Source organism: Balaenoptera musculus, chromosome 8, assembly GCF_009873245.2.
Source record: "Balaenoptera musculus isolate JJ_BM4_2016_0621 chromosome 8, mBalMus1.pri.v3, whole genome shotgun sequence".
Lineage (NCBI taxonomy): Eukaryota > Metazoa > Chordata > Mammalia > Artiodactyla > Balaenopteridae > Balaenoptera > Balaenoptera musculus.
Window position 1 is genome coordinate 4389798 of NC_045792.1, and position 19708 is coordinate 4409505.

The 19708-nt window shown below is 53.2% G+C and overlaps 2 protein-coding genes across 6 annotated transcripts in view; one reads left to right on the top strand and one right to left on the bottom strand.

Annotated features, from left to right (window-relative positions):
• Nucleotides 1-13011, top strand: part of NFRKB (nuclear factor related to kappaB binding protein) — a 34748-nt gene extending 21737 nt beyond the window's left edge. For 4 of the 5 annotated variants that reach the window (XM_036861151.1, XM_036861152.1, XM_036861154.1 and 1 more), the window contains 12 exons: nucleotides 966-1026; nucleotides 1441-1615; nucleotides 2908-3014; nucleotides 3496-3619; nucleotides 3804-3883; nucleotides 3977-4197; nucleotides 4296-4563; nucleotides 5184-5396; nucleotides 7370-8137; nucleotides 10884-10990; nucleotides 11726-11861; nucleotides 11974-13011. In XM_036861151.1, the coding sequence (XP_036717046.1) occupies nucleotides 966-1026; nucleotides 1441-1615; nucleotides 2908-3014; nucleotides 3496-3619; nucleotides 3804-3883; nucleotides 3977-4197; nucleotides 4296-4563; nucleotides 5184-5396; nucleotides 7370-8137; nucleotides 10884-10990; nucleotides 11726-11861; nucleotides 11974-12099 (2386 nt within the window). In that variant the 3' untranslated portion in view covers nucleotides 12100-13011. The remainder of the gene's footprint in view (nucleotides 1-965; nucleotides 1027-1440; nucleotides 1616-2907; nucleotides 3015-3495; nucleotides 3620-3803; nucleotides 3884-3976; nucleotides 4198-4295; nucleotides 4564-5183; nucleotides 5397-7369; nucleotides 8138-10883; nucleotides 10991-11725; nucleotides 11862-11973) is intronic. The other variant, XM_036861155.1, reaches the window with a different exon arrangement.
• A 2659-nt stretch (nucleotides 13012-15670) lies between these two features.
• The window catches only part of TMEM45B (transmembrane protein 45B), a 30840-nt gene continuing 26802 nt past the window's right edge, over nucleotides 15671-19708 (bottom strand). The window contains exons 3-6 of the mRNA XM_036861611.1: nucleotides 19337-19543; nucleotides 18306-18490; nucleotides 17664-17809; nucleotides 15671-16570 (exon numbers count right to left, since the gene is read on the bottom strand). Coding sequence (XP_036717506.1) covers nucleotides 16459-16570; nucleotides 17664-17809; nucleotides 18306-18490; nucleotides 19337-19543 — 650 coding nt within the window. The 3' untranslated portion in view covers nucleotides 15671-16458. The remainder of the gene's footprint in view (nucleotides 16571-17663; nucleotides 17810-18305; nucleotides 18491-19336; nucleotides 19544-19708) is intronic.

The window sequence follows — 19708 nt, forward strand, 5'->3', positions numbered from 1 at the left end:
TGTCGTCTTCAATTTCTTTAATCAAAGTCTTGTAGTTTTTGATGTAGAGATCTTCCACCTCCTTGGTTAAATGTATTCTAAGTGTTTTATTGCTTTGATGCTGTTGTATAGCTCTTTAGTTAGATTCCTGAACACCAGTACTCAGGACCAACCTGAAAGTGGCAGAACCATTGCCTTACATAATAGAACGCAATTTCTTTTTTTTTCTTTTCTTTTTTTTTTTTGGCTGCACTGTGTGGCTTGTGGGAGCTTAGTTCCCCAACCAGGGATCGAACCCGGGCCCCGACATTGAAAATGCCGAGTCCTAACCACTGAACCTCAAGGGAATTCCCTGATCTCAATTTCTTGGTACTTTTGCCTAGGAAGCAGAAAAACCACCCTTGTCATCATACAAATTTGAAGTCCTTTGTTCCTCTAAAGCTGAATTCTTTGTTGCCTTTAGATTAGGCTTACTTAGCAACAGTACTGAAAACAGTAGGTAAAACACGGCGTCAGTTTCTTTCCCACCTACCCAGTACCTTTCTGGATTTCTAAGAATCAAGTAATTTTGGAAATAACCAACAGGAGCTACTTGGCAGGATCTGGAAAGTGGACTTCTGACCTTTGCGAGATAAGAGCACTCACTAATGGACAGATAGAGCACTCGTGTTGCAAAGGGCGTGGTTCTGGGTGCTGGAGAGGGGGCGATGGACCCAGTGGTTCTGGGTGCTGGAGAGGGGGCGATGGACCCAGTGGTTCTGGGTGCTGGAGAGGGGGCGATGGACCCAGTGGTTCTGGGTGCTGGAGAGGGGGCGATGGACCCAGTGGTTCTGGGTGCTGGAGAGGGGGCGATGGACCCAGTGGTTCTGGGTGCTGGAGAGGGGGCGATGGACCCCGTGGTTCTGGGTCCTGGAGAGGGGGTGATGGACCCAGTGGTTCTGGGTGCTGGAGAAGGGGTGATGGACCCAAAGGTCTTTGTGTTCCAGAAGAACTGACTATGTGGTGCGGCCCAGCACGGGAGAGGAGAAGCGAGTTTTTCAGGAGCAGGTAAGAAAAAGCTGGAACCCAGTGTAAATCTCTGTATCTGTGAGGCCATGAGGTGAGAAGCTCTGAGCCTGACTGTCCTTGAGTCCAAATTCTTGGAAGCAGCTCACACCCTTAACCTTGCTATTCCGTGGGTTGGGATTGCTTTTGGGGGGCAGAGATGGTGTGAGGAAGGGAATGAAAAATGTTCTGATGGTTTTTCTTCTAGATACAAAACAACACATTTACCTCTTGATCTGTTTGCTAGTGACTGGCTTTTGGGGACCATCCTTTTCCCACTGTGGTCGGCTCAGTGTTCCTAGTGGAATAGCCTGTTTGCTTTCTGCTTTAGTTTCTCCGGGCCGACCCCTTCCTGCATCGGGTGACTAGAGAGAGCCCCCGTGACTGACTCAGGAGCCTCGTCCCTTCTCTTGGCAGGAGCGTTACCGGTACAGCCAGCCCCACAAGGCATTCACCTTTCGCATGCATGGCTTCGAGTCCGTGGTGGGGCCCGTGAAGGGCGTGTTCGACAAGGAGACGTCGCTCAACAAGGCACGGGAACACTCCCTGCTGCGCTCCGACCGGCCCGCCTACGTCACCATCTTGTCCCTGGGTGCGTGCCTCTGTCTGCTGTCCCCCCCGCCCCCATTGCAAAGGCTGGAGGGTCAGCGTAGCTTCAGGAGGCTTTGCAGTTTGGGACACGGAAGGAGGGATTCTGCCCCAGAGATCTGCACAGAATCCGTGTTTCCTCCCTGGGGTCTGGGCTCATGTTTGCCTTCCTTCAGGAACTGTTCACAGGCTGCTAGACAGTTAGCTTAGGTGTCGGAATTTGCTTCCTCCAGACTAGGATTCCTTCAAACGTGAGGTTTTTAACCTTTTTTATGCCACAGGTCGCTGGCAGTCTGGTAAACTCTGGACCCCTTCTCAGAATTAAGTTTTTAAATGCCTAAAATAAGATGCACAGAGTTACAAAAGAAACCAGTCATATTGAAATTGTTATCAGAATATTAAAACAGATTTATGGTGCAGAAATGTATGTTTTTATTACGATATTAAATGACAAGATCTAGTGGCAGGTCTTATAACTCCTCTAATTCCCAGCTAGTGATGAGTGGAAATGATATTTTGGGTTGTCCGCAGCAGCTGTGCTGTGATAAGAAAACGTCTGATTTCCATTACAGCATCACGGCACTGCTATCATATGGTTGGCAACATATGCCAACAAAGGTTATGCCAACCTTGGTTCACAATGGAAGGAAATGCTGAATTTCAGTTAAAGTTGTAACTTTTTTCTGCCTGAGTTCCTGGACGCACTGAACTCTCAGGGGTCCTGGGTCTTCAGCCTTGGCTGAAAGTGTGAAGGGTGTGGAAGAAGCTGCCCGCGGAGGGCCGTGTCCACCTGCTGCTGGTCAGCAGTTGGGGGCAGCTCTCCCGGGAGCCCCGCAGAGGGCCGTGTCCACGTGCTGCTGGTCAGCAGTTGGGGGCAGCTCCCCCGGGAGCCCCGCAGAGGGCCGTGTCCACCTGCTGCTGGTCAGCAGTTGGGGGCAGCTCCCCCGGGAGCCCCGCAGAGGGCCGTGTCCGCCTGCTGCTGGTCAGCAGTGGGGGGCAGCTCCCCCGGGAGCCCCACAGAGGGCCGTGTCCACGTGCTGCTGGTCAGCAGTTGGGAGACAGTTCCCCCGGGAGCCCTGCAGAGGGCCGTGTCTGCGTGCTGCTGGTCAGCAGTGGGGGGCAGCTCCCCCGGGAGCCCCGCAGAGGGCCGTGTCCACGTGCTGCTGGTCAGCAGTGGGGGGCAGCTCCCCCGGGAGCCCCACAGAGGGCCGTGTCCACGTGCTGCTGGTCAGCAGTTGGGAGACAGTTCCCCCGGGAGCCCCGCTGACGCTCGGACTTTGCTGTTTCTGGTGTCAGTTCGCGACGCGGCGGCCCGGCTGCCCAACGGGGAGGGCACGCGGGCGGAGATCTGTGAGCTGCTCAAGGACTCCCAGTTCCTGGCTCCAGACGTCACCAGCACTCAGGTAGGAGGGCAAGGGCTGCTTGTGTTTTGTTGCAGGATGGATTTAAGGGAGCTTACAAGGAGACACAAGAGAGAATAACGTAAAATAAAAAAAACTGATGGGGATTCCCTGGTGGTCCAGTGGTTAGGACTCGGCGCTTTCACTGCTGAGGGTCCAGGTTCAGTCCCTGATCGGGGACCTAAGATCCTGCAAGCCGTGCGGCGCAGCAAAAAAAAAAAAATGGAGAGGAAAGGAGGCCGTCTTGAGAAAGGTGAGCGGTGCTGCCGCTCGACCTTGCCATTGGCGAGGCTCTCCTTCTCTCAGCTCACCATGTTCGGGGCACAGCACCTCCATCTCCCGGGACTCGTAGTTTCTTGTTCTGCCGAGTGATGGGGTGAGCCATCGGGAGGTAGGATCTGTGTGTCGGCTGTGCCTCTCACCCAGGGATTTTCCCCGAGTCTGAGCCTGCGTGGTCCTTCCTCCTCTTTGTCCTGGGTCTCAGGTGAATACAGTGGTGAGTGGTGCCCTGGATCGGCTGCATTACGAGAAGGACCCGTGTGTGAAGTACGACATCGGACGGAAGTTGTGGATCTACCTGCATCGGGACCGGAGCGAGGAAGAGTTCGGTGTGTGTGCCCAGCCAGCTGAGGGCTGCCTCTGCCCTCCTGCCCCAGCTCCACTCTTCTTCTCACTGGCATGCGGGCAGGACAGAGCTGTGGAGGCGGGTTAGCGCCCTGGCTCTCGGTGAGACCACCCTCCATACTGTGCTGAGGTTAAGCTGTTGCTGAAGCTTCCCACTCTTGTCCACAGAGCGGATCCACCAGGCCCAGGCAGCTGCAGCTAAAGCCAGGAAAGCCCTTCAGCAAAAACCCAAGCCCCCATCCAAGGTGGTAAGTGACCCCGCGGGATGGCGGCGGAGGGGCTGTGGCGTCCCCGCGGGCCTTGCTCACGCCCGCGTCCGTGCGCACCCCGTCCTTGTGCAGAAGTCCAGCAGCAAGGAGGGTTCGGTGAAGGTCCTCGGCGCTGGCCCTTCTGAGCAGAGCCAGCTGAGCCTCAGCGACTCCAGCATGCCCCCCACCCCGGTCACGCCTGTGACCCCCACCACTCCTGCTCTGCCCGCCACGCCCATCTCCCCCCCGCCCGTGCCGTCAGTGAACAAAAGTGGCCCCACAACTGTCTCGGAACCGGTGAAGTCCAGTTCGGGGTGAGCGCTTCCATTTCCTCTCCAGCTTTCTCCCTCCAGGGTTCTTTTGAATCCGTGTCCTAAGTTGTCTGCTGTGTTTCCCCGTGTGTTCCTTACAGTGTTCTTCTCGTGTCTTCGCCGACGATGCCGCAGCTGGGAACCATGCTCTCCCCGGCGTCCAGCCAGACTCCACCGAGTTCTCAGGCTGCCGCCCGTGTCGTGAGCCACTCCGGCTCGGCTGGACTCCCCCAGGTGCGGGTGGTGGCCCAGCCCAGCCTTCCTGCGGTGACTCAGTCGGCGGGGCCGGCACCGACGCTGCCGCAGATGACAGCAGGACCGCAGATTCGCGTGCCGGCCACGGCCGTGCAGACCAAAGGCGGGCCCCAGGTAAGGAGGGCCGGGGCCCAGGGGCCGGGGTGATGAGTCTGCCAGGCAGTCTGGGTCAGGACCCAGGACCCAGGTTACTGTGCTGACGATGATGTTTATCACAACAGCTCATTTAATGTTCAAAGCCTGGTAAGCAAGTTATAAGTTGTGTTTTATTGAATACGTGTCGGGAATCAGAACTTTGGGAAGTTTAGCGATTTACGCAGGATTGTGACATCAGGACCCTGGTAGATAGAGGTGCGATGTAAATCCAGGCCTGTGATTCTAGGTCTCAGGCTCCTTCCCTCGTGCCTCTAGCCTTAGCCAGGCCACTAACTGCTGTGCTTTAGACAAGGGTCTCCTGCCTCAGGTCCTGCTGTAAAAGGGGTATAACGTTTGCCCTCAGTGTGTAGGGGTGAAATGAGATGTTAAATGAGAAAGTATTTCTGAAAGTTAAGATGTTCTACCTAAGGATAAGAACTGCACAGTGTTCATTTTAGAGGGTAGTGCGCCCTTGGCGTTGTTAGATTAGAAGCCCTCTTACAGGAACGCTTCCTGGGTGGTGACAGGTGGAGACCACTCCACGTGCTGGTCTGCGGCTTAGGGTCTAATTAAGCTCTTGCCCTCCTGCCCTGAACTAGACAGTAATGGCCACCGTTCCAGTCAAAGCTCAGACTGCGGCGGCCACCGTGCAGCGGCCGGGACCGGGGCCGGCGGGGCTCACGGTGACAAGTCTCCCTGCCGCAGCCAACCCTGCGAGCAAGCCGGCCACCAGTTCTCCTGGGGGCTCCGCTCCGAGCACCCCCGCGGCTGCCGTCATTCAGAATGTCACAGGACAGAACATTATCAAGCAGGTAGGTGCACGGCTGTCCGGGTGGGTCTGGCTCCTTTGTCCAGAATCAAAGGATAGTTGGAGATCTTAGTGGCTTGTGACCTTTGATCCTTAGTTCGTAGGTATTTCAAGCATGAGTTTCCAGCAAGGGCAGTGCAAGCTTGGTAGATGCCAAAGAGGTTTGTGGGTTTTTTTCCTGTTTCTTTCCATGTAATTCAGCATTTAGTAGCTGAGTTTCTTGATTTGGAGTAGACTCTTCGTGAATTTACTTAGCTAAAACCCTATAGAATAACTTGAATGTCATTCCCATAACACCACAGGGCAGGCACTTTTGTTATCCCTATTATACTGTTGAAATGGAACCACTAATGATGAAGTAACGTTATTTTTTTCATCAGATGTTTATTGGGTGCTTTTTGTGTGCCGGCCACTGTGCAGAGTGTTGGGGGCTGAGTCTGCATCACCCAGACCAGGCCCCTGCCTTCCTGAGGCTCCTAGTGTCATAGAGAAGACCTCTCTGGGGAGGAGGCTTGTGAGAGCGGTGAGCGAGGCTGGAGAGTGTGCGGAACCGTGCTTGTCCGGGGTCAAGCATCCCAGGCGTGGGAACAGCACGTGAAAAGGCCTCGAGTTGGGAACGCTTGAGGAACGGCAGGAAGGCTGTTGGAGGCTCGTGAGCAAGCGCGCAGGTGTTAGAAGGCGAGGTTGCCAGTGGTTAAGTCACGTCAGACTTTGCTTTCACTTTAAATGTGATGGGAGACATCGAAAGATTGTGAGCCAGGATGACTTGACCTAGTTTACATTTAAAGAAATCTGAAGTCCCTTCCACTGCTTTTGCGTGGCGTGGACTCCAGGGGCCAAGGGCGGAAGCAGGGAAGCCAGGTGGGAGGGAGTTGCAGCCGTGCAGGTGGGCGGTGGGCCGGGCTTCGAGCAAGGGCCTGGCGGCAGAGCAGTGTGATTTCCTGGTGGTTTGAGGACGGGGTCAGGAATGACGCTGTGGCTCTTGGCTTGAGTGACTGGGTGGGCGGTACTGTCGTTCACTGAGACAGAAGGAAACGCTGTGGTGTGGAGACTGAGACAGGCTGAGAGGAAAGTGTGCTCACGAAGTCGGTAGCAGCACCAGGCGTGTGAAGGGCAGTGAGACGAGGCCTGAGAAGTGACCGCTCAGTGGAGGTGGATAGTGAGTGAACTCGACTGATGGCATGAGTGGTCCAGTAGAGGGGGGACGGCTCGTGAGACACAGAGCCCCCCGCCTAGAAGGACCGCACCTGTTGCACGTGGACATTGGCCGTAGGTAGGAGTTGGTGTGGGAACCCGGGAAGCCTGGCCCCGGGGCTCATGCCCTTTAGTGCCGGGCCCTGCTGCTGCCTCAGAGTGGAGGTCGGCACAACAGTGAGGCGTTTCTGAGACTGTAGGGGAAATGCGAGTGTGTGTTATAATATTTACAGGTGATTATGAGGGGATGATAGGGGATTACTTTTACATTTAGAAGTCCTCTTCTAGGTTAGAGACATGTAGAAGTCCAGTCGGCCCTCTCTTTCCTTGGGTTCCACCTCCACGGATTCAACCAACCACTGACTGAATTTTGGTTTTGAACCCGCAGGTACGGAGGGCCGAATGTCCTGTGTCATTTTATGTCAGGGACTTGAGCAGCCCTGGATACCCAGGGACGAATGTGTTGATCAGCAAAGTGATATTTATTGGTTTACTTTAAAATATTCCAACTCCTCCCTCCCCCCACCCCGGCTCCCTGAAGAGTGGGGAAAGATAGATAAAATTGGCCAAGTGTTGACTTGTGAAATTGCGTGATGGGTACATGGATTTGTTAGACTGTTTTCTGCTTTGGCGAATGAATGTCTTCCATTTTTCAAAATAGAAAGTTAGAAAAATACATGAGGCCCACATTCCCCGCAGTGGAGGTTCCCCCAGTCACGCTCCGGGGGAACATGGAGGCTCAGCCTCGCGAACGCCTTTGTCAGTGCTCTCCTTCCCCTCCAGGTGGCCATCACCGGGCAGCTTGGCGTGAAGCCCCAGACGGGCGGCAGCATCCCACTCACAGCCACTAACTTCCGTATCCAGGGCAAGGACGTGCTGCGGCTACCGCCCTCCTCCATCACCACGGACGCCAAAGGCCAGACTGTTCTGCGCATCACTCCAGACATGATGGCCACGTTGGCCAAGTCCCAGGTCACCACAGTCAAACTGACCCAGGACCTCTTTGGGACAGGCAGCGGCCCCTCGGGCAAAGGCATCTCCGCTACCTTACACGTCACTTCCAACCCGGTCCACGCAGCCGACAGCCCTGCCAAGGCCAGTGCAGCCAGTGCCCCCTCATCCGCTCCACCAGGGACCACCGTGGTCAAAGTGACTCCCGACCTCAAGCCGACAGAAGCCTCGAGTTCAGCTTTTCGCTTGATGCCGGCGCTTGGCGTGAGTGTGGCTGACCAGAAGGGGAAAAGCACTGTGGCCTCGTCCGAAGCCAAACCAGCCGCCACCATCCGCATCGTGCAGGGCCTGGGGGTGATGCCCCCCAAAGCGGGCCAGACCATCACCGTCGCAGCCCATGCCAAGCAAGGGCCCTCCGTGGCCAGTGGGTCCGGAACTGTCCATACGTCCGCGGTGTCCTTGCCCAGTGTGAATGCTGCCGTGTCCAAGACTGTGGCCGTGGCTTCTGGGGCCGCCAGCACGCCCATCAGCATCGGGACGGGAGCCCCTGCCGTGCGGCAGGTCCCCGTCAGCACCACGGTTGTTTCCACGTCCCAGGCTGTGAGTAACATTGGTGGTGGAGACCAGCCCTTCTGCTTGGGAAACTTCTCTTGTTGGGAGTGCAGACTAGAAGCCCTGTCTGTCTCCTCCTTTGACCCAAACAGGCTTATTTTTACTAAAATACTTGCCTGTTTAATTCTGAGACAAATTTACGAAAGTGTAGCACGGGCATACGTTCTCATAAAAGTAGAACAGTGCAGGGGATATACGTATGCATATAGCTGATTCACTTTGTTATACAGCAGAAACTAACACAAGGTTGTAAAGCAACTCTACTCCAATAAAGATGTTATAAGAAAAAAAGAAAAGTAAAACAGTGCAGAGGTACACGGAGTAAGTATGAAGTTCCTCTCATCACCTCTGATTCTCCTTTCGTGAGGCTCATCACTCGTCGTGTTTTGGCATTTATTCTCCTAGTTCTTTTTCTGAGCGTTTTCGTATACATTTACGTGGTTTTAAAATGCCTATGAGAGACCTCAATCTGTGATTTGCTTTATTTAAATATTTAAAAATGTGTCTTGGGCCTCATTCCAGATCCTACGATACTTAGTATCTCGCTAAAAACCATTGCTACAGTGCACGTTTGTGTATGTGAACATGTATCAGTATTTCAGGAGCAGAGGTTCCTGGCATGGGTCTGGGAGGTACACATTGAAAGTTCTCATACTCCAGTTGTATTAGCAAAAAGGCCACACCAGCCTACACTCCATCAGCTAGTTTCCTGTTTCCCTCGTACCCTAACCTCGTGCTGGATATCCTGTTTTTTTAAACTTTATGTCCCTATCTTACTGGTAAAAAGAGAGTTCTTTTTCTGTTTCCTGGATCTTTAGTGAGGATGGGCAGCCATTCATCCAGAGGTTGGCGTGGGCTCTCCAGGGGTGAATAAATCTTTGCCAGTTTTCTTCTGGGGTATTTGGCCTTTTCGTATTGTGTGAGCTGGCACCAGCCTTTGTGTCTTCTGCATATTAGTTCTTGTATGTGTAGAAAATATTTTCTTCCAGTCTGTCAATTTTTAACCTTGCATGTGAAGCCTTTTGCTCTACAGGTATTTTATCTGATTAGAGCCATCAACATTTTCTTTTATGGCTCCTAGGTTTCCTGTCTTGTGCCTTTCTTATTCCAGGGTTATAAAGATGTCAGCCCTCATTTTCATAAAATATTTTTAGAGTTTAAAGAAAGTGTAATTGAGAAATCCATTTGAAATATATTTTTGTGAATGGCATGTGGTATAGCTCTCATATTTTTCAAATTATTCCAACATCAATGACTAGTATGTCTCATCCCCACTAACTTGAGGTACTACCTTTATCATAAACCAAATTTCCGTATCAACAGGTGTGTTTCTGGGTGCCTGTGTTTATTCTTTAACCTCTAGATAAGGGGCACTGTTCTGTATGGGTACATCTGGACAGTATAAAATACAGTTTACTTTTCTAAGCAGGCAATATAGTAAAACCTCACTAATTTGGATAAAATCCAGAGGATTAGTGGGAGGAAGGAGGACCTACACGGTAGTAAAGCCAACCAGCCAACCCTGAAGTGCAGTGTTGCTTTAAAGGAAATGTTTGTTTAGGTTCTCATATCAGAGAAGTTAAAATAAGGAAGCAAGGAGACGGTGCTTACTTGATCCACTTTTGTTTCTCTTGAGTCCTTCTGAAACAGGTGAATCCAGCGGTATCTACCCTGCTGTCATCAACCAGGGTAACTGTAACCGGAGAGCATTTGGTGGGGCAGGAAGTACTGAGTGGTGCTGCCCGTCTGTCTAGGCAGCTGGTAGGCTAGTTCGTGGAGGGACACAAGCTGGTGGACAGCTGGTCTGAAGCGCTTTTGTTCTCAACACTAGGGATTCTTAAGGTGACAATACAACCCTAGTAGATTCCCCTGGAGGCCCCATCTGGCCGTGTTCTCTTGCCCACTGACATCTTTCCGTGCTTTCTAAGGGGCTGCAGTTGAGTTCAGCTGTGGAGATCAGTGTGGTCCCCTGGTATACAGTTTTCCTCCCGAAGGCCTGGCTTCTTTAGAAGCAGCTTGCCCGTAGGAAATGTTGATTCCTTTTCTTTGCATCTTGTCAGCTGCCCCTGTTGAATCATTTTTTAAAGTTGTATGTACACAGGATCCTACTGTATGTAAATTATATCATCAACCAAGGGTTAAAAACCAGGCAACCTAAAAACAGGCTAGTGTAGTGACCGAACCTCAGCCATCCTGAAATCCCAAAGATACCAGCTCTTTCCAGCTCCTCTTGTGTTCCTCTGGGCCTTCTTATTAGCTGTGGGTTGGACTTTTCATGTGGTTGAGTTTATTACTAGCGTCCCCTGACTAACCTCCCTTGTCTCTGGGAGAAACAGAGCACTCGGGGAATGTGTCCTGCTGTGTGCTCCCCAGCAGTGCGCCTGCTCGAGGGACGCGGCAGTTATGCACCTGCTGTATTCACTCCTGAGTGCCTCTGTCCTTGCTCAGTTCCTCCGCCTGGCTGTGTCCCCAGTGTTGGGGGGTACGTGGATGAGAAAGACCCTCCCCTCTGGGAGCTCAGGCTCATACTGTGCCTAAGCGGACACACGCTTTCCTTGGTGGTTCAGGCACACGTCTTGCCCTGACGACGGCAGGTGCGCGTGGCTGCGCTGCTTCCCGAGGCGGGAGAGAGGAGGCTCACGGCAGCTGGGTGGCGCTGGGTGGCGCTGGGTGGCGCTGCGTGGCGGTCCTCCTCTCCTTCCGTTCCGTAAACCCAGTTGCTTTGTCTCTCTAGGGGAAGCTGCCTACGCGGATCACGGTTCCGCTGTCTGTCATTAGCCAGCCCATGAAGGGCAAGGGCGTGGTCACAGCCCCCATCATCAAAGGCAACCTTGGAGCCAAGTAAGTGCTGTAGAGGGTGGGCGGGCGGCGGGGGGACGCCTGGACGTGCAGGGGAAGGCGGTTGGTTTCCCGGGCTCCTTCGTTGTGCTCAGCAGTGAGCCTCGAGCACCCCGCGTTGTTGTGGGTGCTGTGGATACAGCAGTGATTAAAACAGACGGAAGTTGGTGCTGCCTTCAGGCTTACACTGTAGAGTGAGTGGGGAGAGGAACAGTGAGTTAAAGTACTCTGTGGCCGGTGACGTGCTCTAGGGAAAAGCAAGGGAGGGCACAGGAGGAGCTGGATGGGGTGGGCGGTGACACAGCTGGGGGCAGTCCCCCGCATGGGCGTTAGGGAAGGCCTCGCCTCGATGTCTGAGCCCTGGGCTGTGATGATGGCTCAGAGGGGAGGCCCTCCTGGGGGCCTGGGCGTCCCATGGTTCTGACTTAGATGGGGATGGAGGGCATGATGAGATGAGTCTGCTGGTCTCAGGGCGGCTGCCTTGGCAGGGCCGGGTTTCTGGTCAGGAGCGCACGCCTGCTGGGGCCCCGTCCCTTACTCCTGCTGGTCGCGGAGCGGATACGGGGCCATTTCATCCAAAGCACCGGGAGCCTTTGGCCTCGCTCTCTTCTCTGACACGGGAAGCATGGAAGCTGGAAGAAAGGTGGTCTCGGCAGCCGGTTTCCATTTCAGTCCAGAGTGCCGGGGTGTTCCGCTGGCCCGGCCCGGCTGTGCCTCACTCCCGCTTCCCCTCCGCAGCCTCGGCGGGCTGGGCCGCAACATCATCCTCACCACCATGCCAGCGGGCACGAAGCTCATTGCTGGCAACAAGCCGGTTAGCTTCCTCACCGCCCAGCAGTTGCAGCAGCTCCAGCAGCAGGGTCAGGCTACACAGGTGAGGTCCGGGCACCCGCCGCGTGTGTCGGGCGGCCCTCTTGCCCGTGCCGCTCGTCCTCAGCTGACGGGCCGTGGGCAGTCTGCCGACCAGACGCTCTTTCTGCAAACAGGTGCGCATCCAGACCGTCCCCGCGTCCCACCTTCAACAAGGAACAGCTTCTGGTTCCTCCAAAGCCGTCTCCACGGTCGTCGTGACCACAGCCCCGTCTCCTAAACAGGCACCTGAACAGCAGTGATTCTCAGGGAGGAAGACGGTGGCTGCGAAAGCCACAGCCGGTCGGCCTTCTGGCTGAAAGGGAGAGCGGGGTGGTGCATCGCCCCCCGGGCACGTCTGCCTGAGAAAGGCCCGCGGAGGGACCGTGGCGGCCCGGCCGCCGCTCGGCGGGGAGCGCACTGCGCCAGGTGCGCTGGGGTTCCGAGGTCTGTTCTGTCTGGTCCAGGAGAAGCTTCTCTGGTGGGGTCGTGTGAGCACGCCGTGGCCGTGCAAGCCCAGCTGCCTCCTGGAGCGAGGCTCTGAGGACGGGCGGACGGTGAGAAGGTGTGCAGACGGCAGACGAGGCTCGTGCTGTGCGGGCTTTGTTTAGCTCTGGGCTTCTCTGTGGCTGGTGGTCTAGTTAGGAGCTCTGTGTCCAGACATTTTTATGTAACTTATTTTTTTAAAGAACATCTTGTACATCCTTATCAAGTAGAAACCTGGGCTTAGCACGCCTCCTCTCCCCGAACTGATTATTTATTCTTTTGACCAGAATGAGAGAAGAGCAAGATTCTTAGTAAGTTGGAGGCTGACTTGATCTCTGCATGGTAACAGAGAGGCCGTGAGGTGGGGGAGAAACGTGGGAAGTGAGGTCACGTGGGCCCCCTGAAATGGGACTAGTTTGGCAGCCCCTCTTCAAGACGGGCTGTCAGGATCTTGACTGTGGTCCATACCTTCACCTGCAGACTTAGACCCCCTTATCGAGCCTGTTCACGCGCGAGCCCAGGGCCAGTGGACAGAGCAGGCGGACGCCAGCAGAGATGCTGCTTTTGCAGCACAAGCTTTATTGCAGTTCAGAGATGATATGTTTTGCTTTGTTCCAGAGCAGGAGTCAGCAAACCATGCCCCTTGGGCTGGCTACCCGGTTTTGTAAATAAAGCTTTATTGAAACACAGCCCGTGCCCATTCATTTACGTACTGCCTGTGGCTGCTTTCAGTTAGAAGGCAGAACTGAGTAGTTGCCATAGAGACCACACGGCCTCAAGCCTGAAATGTTTCTCATGTGCCCTATTAAGTAGAACTTGGCTCGCTTCTGCTCCGGAGTAGAGGTGGGGAGACGGGGTAGGGGGTGGGTGCAGCCACGAGGCAGCACCAGCCACAGAGGAGGTGGCTCTGGGTTTACAGTCATTTGCTCCTGGCTGCTTCACGGTTCTCAGCCTCCGTCGAGCTATAGGCAGAACTCAGAATGATATTTTAAAATGTAATTAAAAGCACTGATTATTGACAGTATGCGCCTCTTTCGTATTGGAGCAGGGGTTGGGTGGTGAAGCTTTTCTGTAGCGACAGGGCTTCCCTGTCTTTTTTGAAAGTATCCAGATTATTAAAAATGTATCCCTAACTCATGGAAATTTAGTGATGATCTTTGACGGGGTCTCTGTGAGGAAGTGGAGTTGGAGGGCAAAGAATTGGAATGGCCTCCTTTGGAGGGGTTGCTGGGTGGAAGCTGAGTGATCAGGCAGGTTGCAGTGGTGCAGAGAAAGAGTGGCTCACTGGGTACACAGACATTTGATTCGTAAAGCAGTTCTGTAAAATAGACATGGCCATCCCTGTTGTAACTGTGAGAAAATCCAAGCCTGAGTTGAAGTTAAAGAGACCCAAGCTGTGAGTGCAGTCTTTTAATTCAAGTGCCCTTTCTGCTGCCTTCCTGTGCGGACGTGGCTGTGATGTGTCCTGGTGAGACGTGGGGACCGTCCGGAGCTGGGAGTGGTGAGCCTGGATCATAAAGAGCAGAGGTGAATTGGCGGGGGTGAGATTGAGCTTTTGGTGGGTGGTCGAGGGCTGGTGCAGAAATAAGATTGGTAATGGGGAGAGGCGGAGACTGCAGGGAAGGAAAAGACTGGTTTTTGACCTGAGTGGAGGAGAGCACGTCTGCATGGCATTGTTTCCTAGAGCACATGTCACGTGAAAAGCCCGTGTGCCGGTTTCCAAACGGGAAAGAGGTAGAAACTTGAGGGATCCTGGCTCTGGCATTTACTGCTGGTTAAAACAAACCCCTTTTGAATTTACTTAACAAATGATTTCATCATTTGTTCAGCCTCAACTCTAACCTCCACTTTTATTTGCTGAAGTCACTTGACTCTGCCTATCTCCTTGGTGCCCGCAGATATTTACATCCTAGCCCGCGGGTTAGTTTCAGGATGCTGGTGGTAAGTGTGACCTGGTGCTTCCTGCCCGGCCTGCCCTTGGGTCCCAGAGGATGGCATCCCCTGCCGGAGCTGCTCGGGTGACACCACCGGCATTTGCACCAGGCGCACGGTGCCTTGCGTGCAGACCTCAGGGGTCTTGTAGAGACATGGTAGCGGGTGGGTGTTTTGGAGGGAACAATTCCAGAAGAACCTGGTTCAGAGGCTCAGAGGCTGGTGAAGTTATTCAGACCATGTATCTGAGACTAGATTTGGTGAATGGCATCGTGATCGGTTTGTACTTCATCACCACATCTGAGAATATTTATGCAGGCTGATCACTTCCTTGAAGGCATCCCAAACAGTGCTGTGTCAGGGGCGTCAGAGCAAACTTTAATATTTTGTGTCTGACTGTCACACCTCAGCCCCTCACTGTCTAGAAAATGCTGCATTTCCTTAAAAGTGTTCTGTCCCCTCCCCACTTTTAAAATCTAAAATGGAGATCTTTACTGTGAAAGTAAAACTGCGACTGTGTTCCTTCTTCCCACCTCCAGTCCCTGGGGCGAGAACATGTTTTACATTAAAGGCCAACAGTAGAACTTGCTGAATAGAACATGCTTCATTCAGGACTTGCCGAATGAACATTTGGGTTCCTACTCAGCAGGCAGGCCAAAGTGGGTCCTGAAAGGGGGCCCCCGGGTTCTCTTCTTAAAATTCAGTGTCTTCAAGTAGCTCATTCTTAATCCCTAAGATGAGGCTTCGACCCTGAGATGCTGGCTGACCGTGGGAGGTTGCCTTTCGTGTAAGTACAGCATTCCTTCCAAAGAGCATACGTGCTTCACACAGGTGATCCCTGCCGTGTTGGTGTGAAGTAGCGGAGGGCACAGCGGGAGAGAAGCTGGCCTCTGAGTCCTACTGAAGGCTGGCTTTAGGACTTCCTGGCTGTGTGGCCTTAGGCTGATCCGGTTCTCTGAGGAGCCCTGGTGTTCTTGCAGTACAGGTGGTTGTGAGAATCAAGACGAGATAGAATGCAGTTTAAGGTCTGGGAAATCGTGTACAAATGAATGGTACTGTGGGTCCCTACGACCTTTCAGATTTGTCCTAACCCACTTGTATCAGTTTACAGAGCTTGATTAACTGTCCGCGTTCTTTTGTGTTCTCACTGTCTTTGTGCCTGGATTCTCTGTGCCTGGAATGTGCTTTTCTGTAGGGCACCCCCCAAACACCTCCTCCCCTCCTTCGTTTCCCATGGTATCTGTACTTACCCCTTAGGGCACCAGTCACCCTGCACATAACCGCTTATATCTCTCCCTTTAGACTGTGAATTCTTTGCTGGACACATATTTCGTTAATCCTTACAACCATTTCAGTGCTGGTGCAAAGTAGATGATTAATAAATATTTGTTGAAGGAAACATAAAGAAAAAAAGAACAGTTCCAGAACCAAGATTCGAGTATCAAGACTTTATGTCACTAGTTCAAGATTCACATCCTTTGCAGGATTCTTATCTTTTGCTTTCAGCTATGTTGAAATTCAAGGCCTTCCATAACCTGACATTTTTCTCTCTACCTCATTATAGAGGTTTCCTGTCAGCACCCTCTTACTAGGGTACTTTTGAGAAGTCAGAATATCTGGGTTCCAGCTCTCAGCTGGACCACTCACTGGCTTCCTGATTTAACCAAAAAAATCACCTTTGGCCCAGCTTCGTCACTCATCAACAGTGCGTGGTATTGCAGTACTCCGGAACATTATGATTAGTTAGGAGATGCTTGGCAAGTAATGTTTAAAATACCAAAGCTCATGAATTATTTTACTTTAAACAATACGGATTAGAATTATATCTCTAAAATAAGGGCTCTGTCGTTCACTTTCGGATAAGAAAGTACCTGCCTTCTTGAGGGAAAAAGGGCTAAATTATCAAAAGCAGTAAATTCTGCTGGATTCATATCCTGAATTCACCCATGAGGTCGCTTCCTGTTCTGAAACTTTCAGAGTCTGAGTTCTCTTCACACTGAGACACAAAGGCTTGCTTTGTTTTTCTCTACAAAGTGTACCACACCAGCACAGACTTTAGTTGGTTAAATGAGCAGGTGCAAATATACAGACCCTTGAGAGTGGATCACAATGAGGGTTTCAGTGGAGGAAGTGAGCTGCCGCATTGACCACCAGCTGTGCACCCAGAGGACACTCCATCCTCCGTTGGTGACCAATGGCCGCCCCTAGTCCTCATCAGAGCCGCTCAGGAGGGCCTTCTGGTAGGTGTGATCTGACTTCAGCTTCTGAATCCCAATGATCTCTCTGTCTCCAGGCCTCTTTACCCGTGTCAGGAAGCTGTAACGGGGAGACAATAATTGCAGATGGAGTGAGCCCCAAGTTGCCTTATTCCCTCACCCGAGGATGCGAAGGCGTCCGCCGGCCCTTAGAGCATGTTTTTTATGTCTCTATCAAATACTGTGCTGCCTCGTCTGCATCTCCGATTTCTTAGACAACGCTCTTTGGTGGTGAAAGGACTCACGGTCACTTAAAGGTCAGTGATGTAACTGAGACTCAACTTAGTTCCCCCGCCCCACAATTTGTTGTTTCACTGGCTGGGCAGTAGAACTCAAGGAAACCATGGCCTGCTTTCCCTTCTGTTTGGTCTGGGTGGAACTCTCTCTGGGTGAAGTATCCCTGCTTTGGGTAGGGAAATCGGGAACTAGGAAAGAACAGGGGCGGCTCTGACGACACAGAACTAGCAGGGCCGGGTGTGCAGTGGTTGAAGAGCCGGGCTCTGCCGTTTACCCCTTGGGTGACCTTGATCCAGTTACTCAGTCTTTTGAAGCCTTGGTTTCCCCGTCTATAAACATCGCATGCATCCTTTATAAAGTGAGCATTAAGAGGGGTAATTTACACACTTTAAGTGCTGACCACAGTGCTGGGACACAGTCACTGCTTAGGAATTACTAGCTACTCTCGTAACCTCGGGAGAGCGAGCGCTGTCGTGAGCGCTTGCTGCTGTGGTGTCTTACCTGACCGTCACATGTCCCTGGGAAGTAGGGCAAATCCAGGAATAAGGTGTTGGGCTCTGAATGAATCAGGGACACAGCAGGGACTGCGGTTCAGTACTGATGCCTAATGCAGAGTTTTCCCTATCAAACTGCAGACTTAAAATCCGTCAGAACTGCATTTGAAACCTGGGTCTGTCGGGTCGCCGTGACCAGACAGACAGGTCCTTTAACTTCTCAGACTTCATCACCCTCACGTGCAGGCATAGAGTGCCTTGCACAGAGCTTGGCATATAGTTGGCCCTCATTAAGTGGTAGACGTTAGCACTGCTTAGTTATGAAGGGTGGGGCGTGGAGGTAAAAAGGATGCAGTGTAATACATTTCGGGGACGGGGCGAGTTAGGACAAACTTGACAGAAGTCATCTTCTCTTGGACGTACCCGTAAACCAGCGAGTAGCTGACGGCCACAATGCAGAGGGCGGCCAAGTAGTGCCAGCAGAAGCACATGGTGATGAACATGATGTTGGCGTCATCTTCCTGGTCCCATTCGGGTGCTCCAAAAAGCGGGAACAGCACAAACCCGATCTGGTGGATTATACAGAGAAGCCAGCCTTGTCATGAGGTGGGCCTGAGAAGCCCCTGAGCCTCCTGTGGCTGCCAGAGTGTCTGTAGTTGCCCAGACATCTCATCCCCCACGCCTCTGTTGGCATCGAACGGCCTCTGCGCAGGAAATTGCTCTGTTAGCTCTGGTTTTAGTGTAGCCTTACTTAAAATTTCAGGGCCCACATTTCAGAGGAACAGTTTTTAGCAAGTAGAGGCTGTAAGTGGTGTCAGTAGCTCTGCTGGGAGGGGCAGGCAGGGAAACCCTCAGCCTGCTCGCTACCTGTGCTCTGTTGATGACGCTTGTTCATGCGTCAGCAGGATATGGATGGCTAAAGTCACGTAGGTCAGGGGTGGGCATGGGCACAGAAGTGGCTTCTGACCCCCTTCGAGCGGTGTGTCAGTGCTGCATCTCCTGGACGCGCTCAGCGGGCCTGCTTCGTCCTTGCACCAGGTGAGGAGCATGGTTTTGAGTAATTACCTGCCAGAACCAGGTGCCCTGAAGAATAACGAGGCTGGTACGGAAGAGTTCCAGCACGATGTTGTCCCGGAGGATCACTTCCAAGGTGAGGCTGACAGCCCCTGCGAACACGGCGCACAGCAGGAGGGAGTGGATGTGCTGGTCCAGCGGTGGCCGGTGGTGGACGTGGTGGTACAAGAGGAAGCCTGTGTGGGGCAGGAGATGCTGTCGGGCCCGCCCCCCCCCGCCCCCCCGCACCCCCCCGCACCCCCACACCCCCGTCCCCCGCCCCAGGGGATCCGTTCCCAACTTCAGCCTGATTAGGAAATGTCTGCCTCAAAGCTAGATTTTCTGGCACTTAGGAAATCAGTTTATGTGACAATCTAGGGCAACAAGCCAATGCAGGTTATAGTGTGTGTGTGTGTGTGTGTGTGTGTGTAAAAGCAGATATAAGCAGCAGAGGATGAATCTTAACATCTCTTTACCGAATCAGTGGTAGAGTTCAGTCCAGGATGGGAAGGTGAGATGGTGCTGATTTGTGAGCAGCTGTGTGTGTGTACTTGACATTCAGTTTTACCCTCATTCAACCTTTTTTCAGTTCTTCTGAGGTTGAGAAGTCAGTGAGGGGGTTGGATTACGAGATGCTTTCTCTCATCCAGTTAGCATGAGTTGCGTGGGGAGATGTGTCCTAGCCACTGGGTGGGAGTCCGGACAGTGACAGAGCAAGGTTGGGGTGGAGCACGGAGAACCTCTCCCCTAACCAGAGGGTCACCCCCTTGCGTGCTGGCACCCCACCAGTCTTCGTGCGGAGGGTGGGGTGGGGGTGGGCGCTGGGCGGGCAGGGGGAGTTGGTGCTGTGTCAGCCAGAGCTCTGGCTAAAAGCCTCATGCTTTTCCTGTGCCACCTGTACCATCCAGAGCACAGGATCAAGTCCTGTGTAGGATTTTGAAGCTCAGAGACTGGGGTTTTCTGGGGAAGATGATTAAATTTGCAGTGTTTCTGATCTGCTGTGCTCCAGTCCCTCTAAGGCTCCGTCCACACCTCCCAGTCACCTTCGTTGGCAGCTGCCACAGCCATGACCAGTCTGTCCAGCCCCAGGGGGATGTGGGTGAGGAGGGAGGTCAGCACGTCCACGACTCCCGAGACCCCGAAGAACAGGTACATGGTGCTGTGCTGCCAGTTACTGAGCTTTACCCAGTGGTCCTCGTGGGACAGGTGGAGGTGGGGCCCGTCGGGAACAAACTGCTCTGCCAGCATGCCTGCAGGGAGGCGGAGTGGAGGTTAGGGAGGGAAGAACAGCTCCGAGACAAATAGACGGCGGAGTGACCCCCAGTCATGGCGAAGGCGGCCCACAGCTCTGTGGACCTACGCTGCTGCCTCAGATGCAGCTGTTTCAGGATAAAATACGTATTTGCTGAGGAACC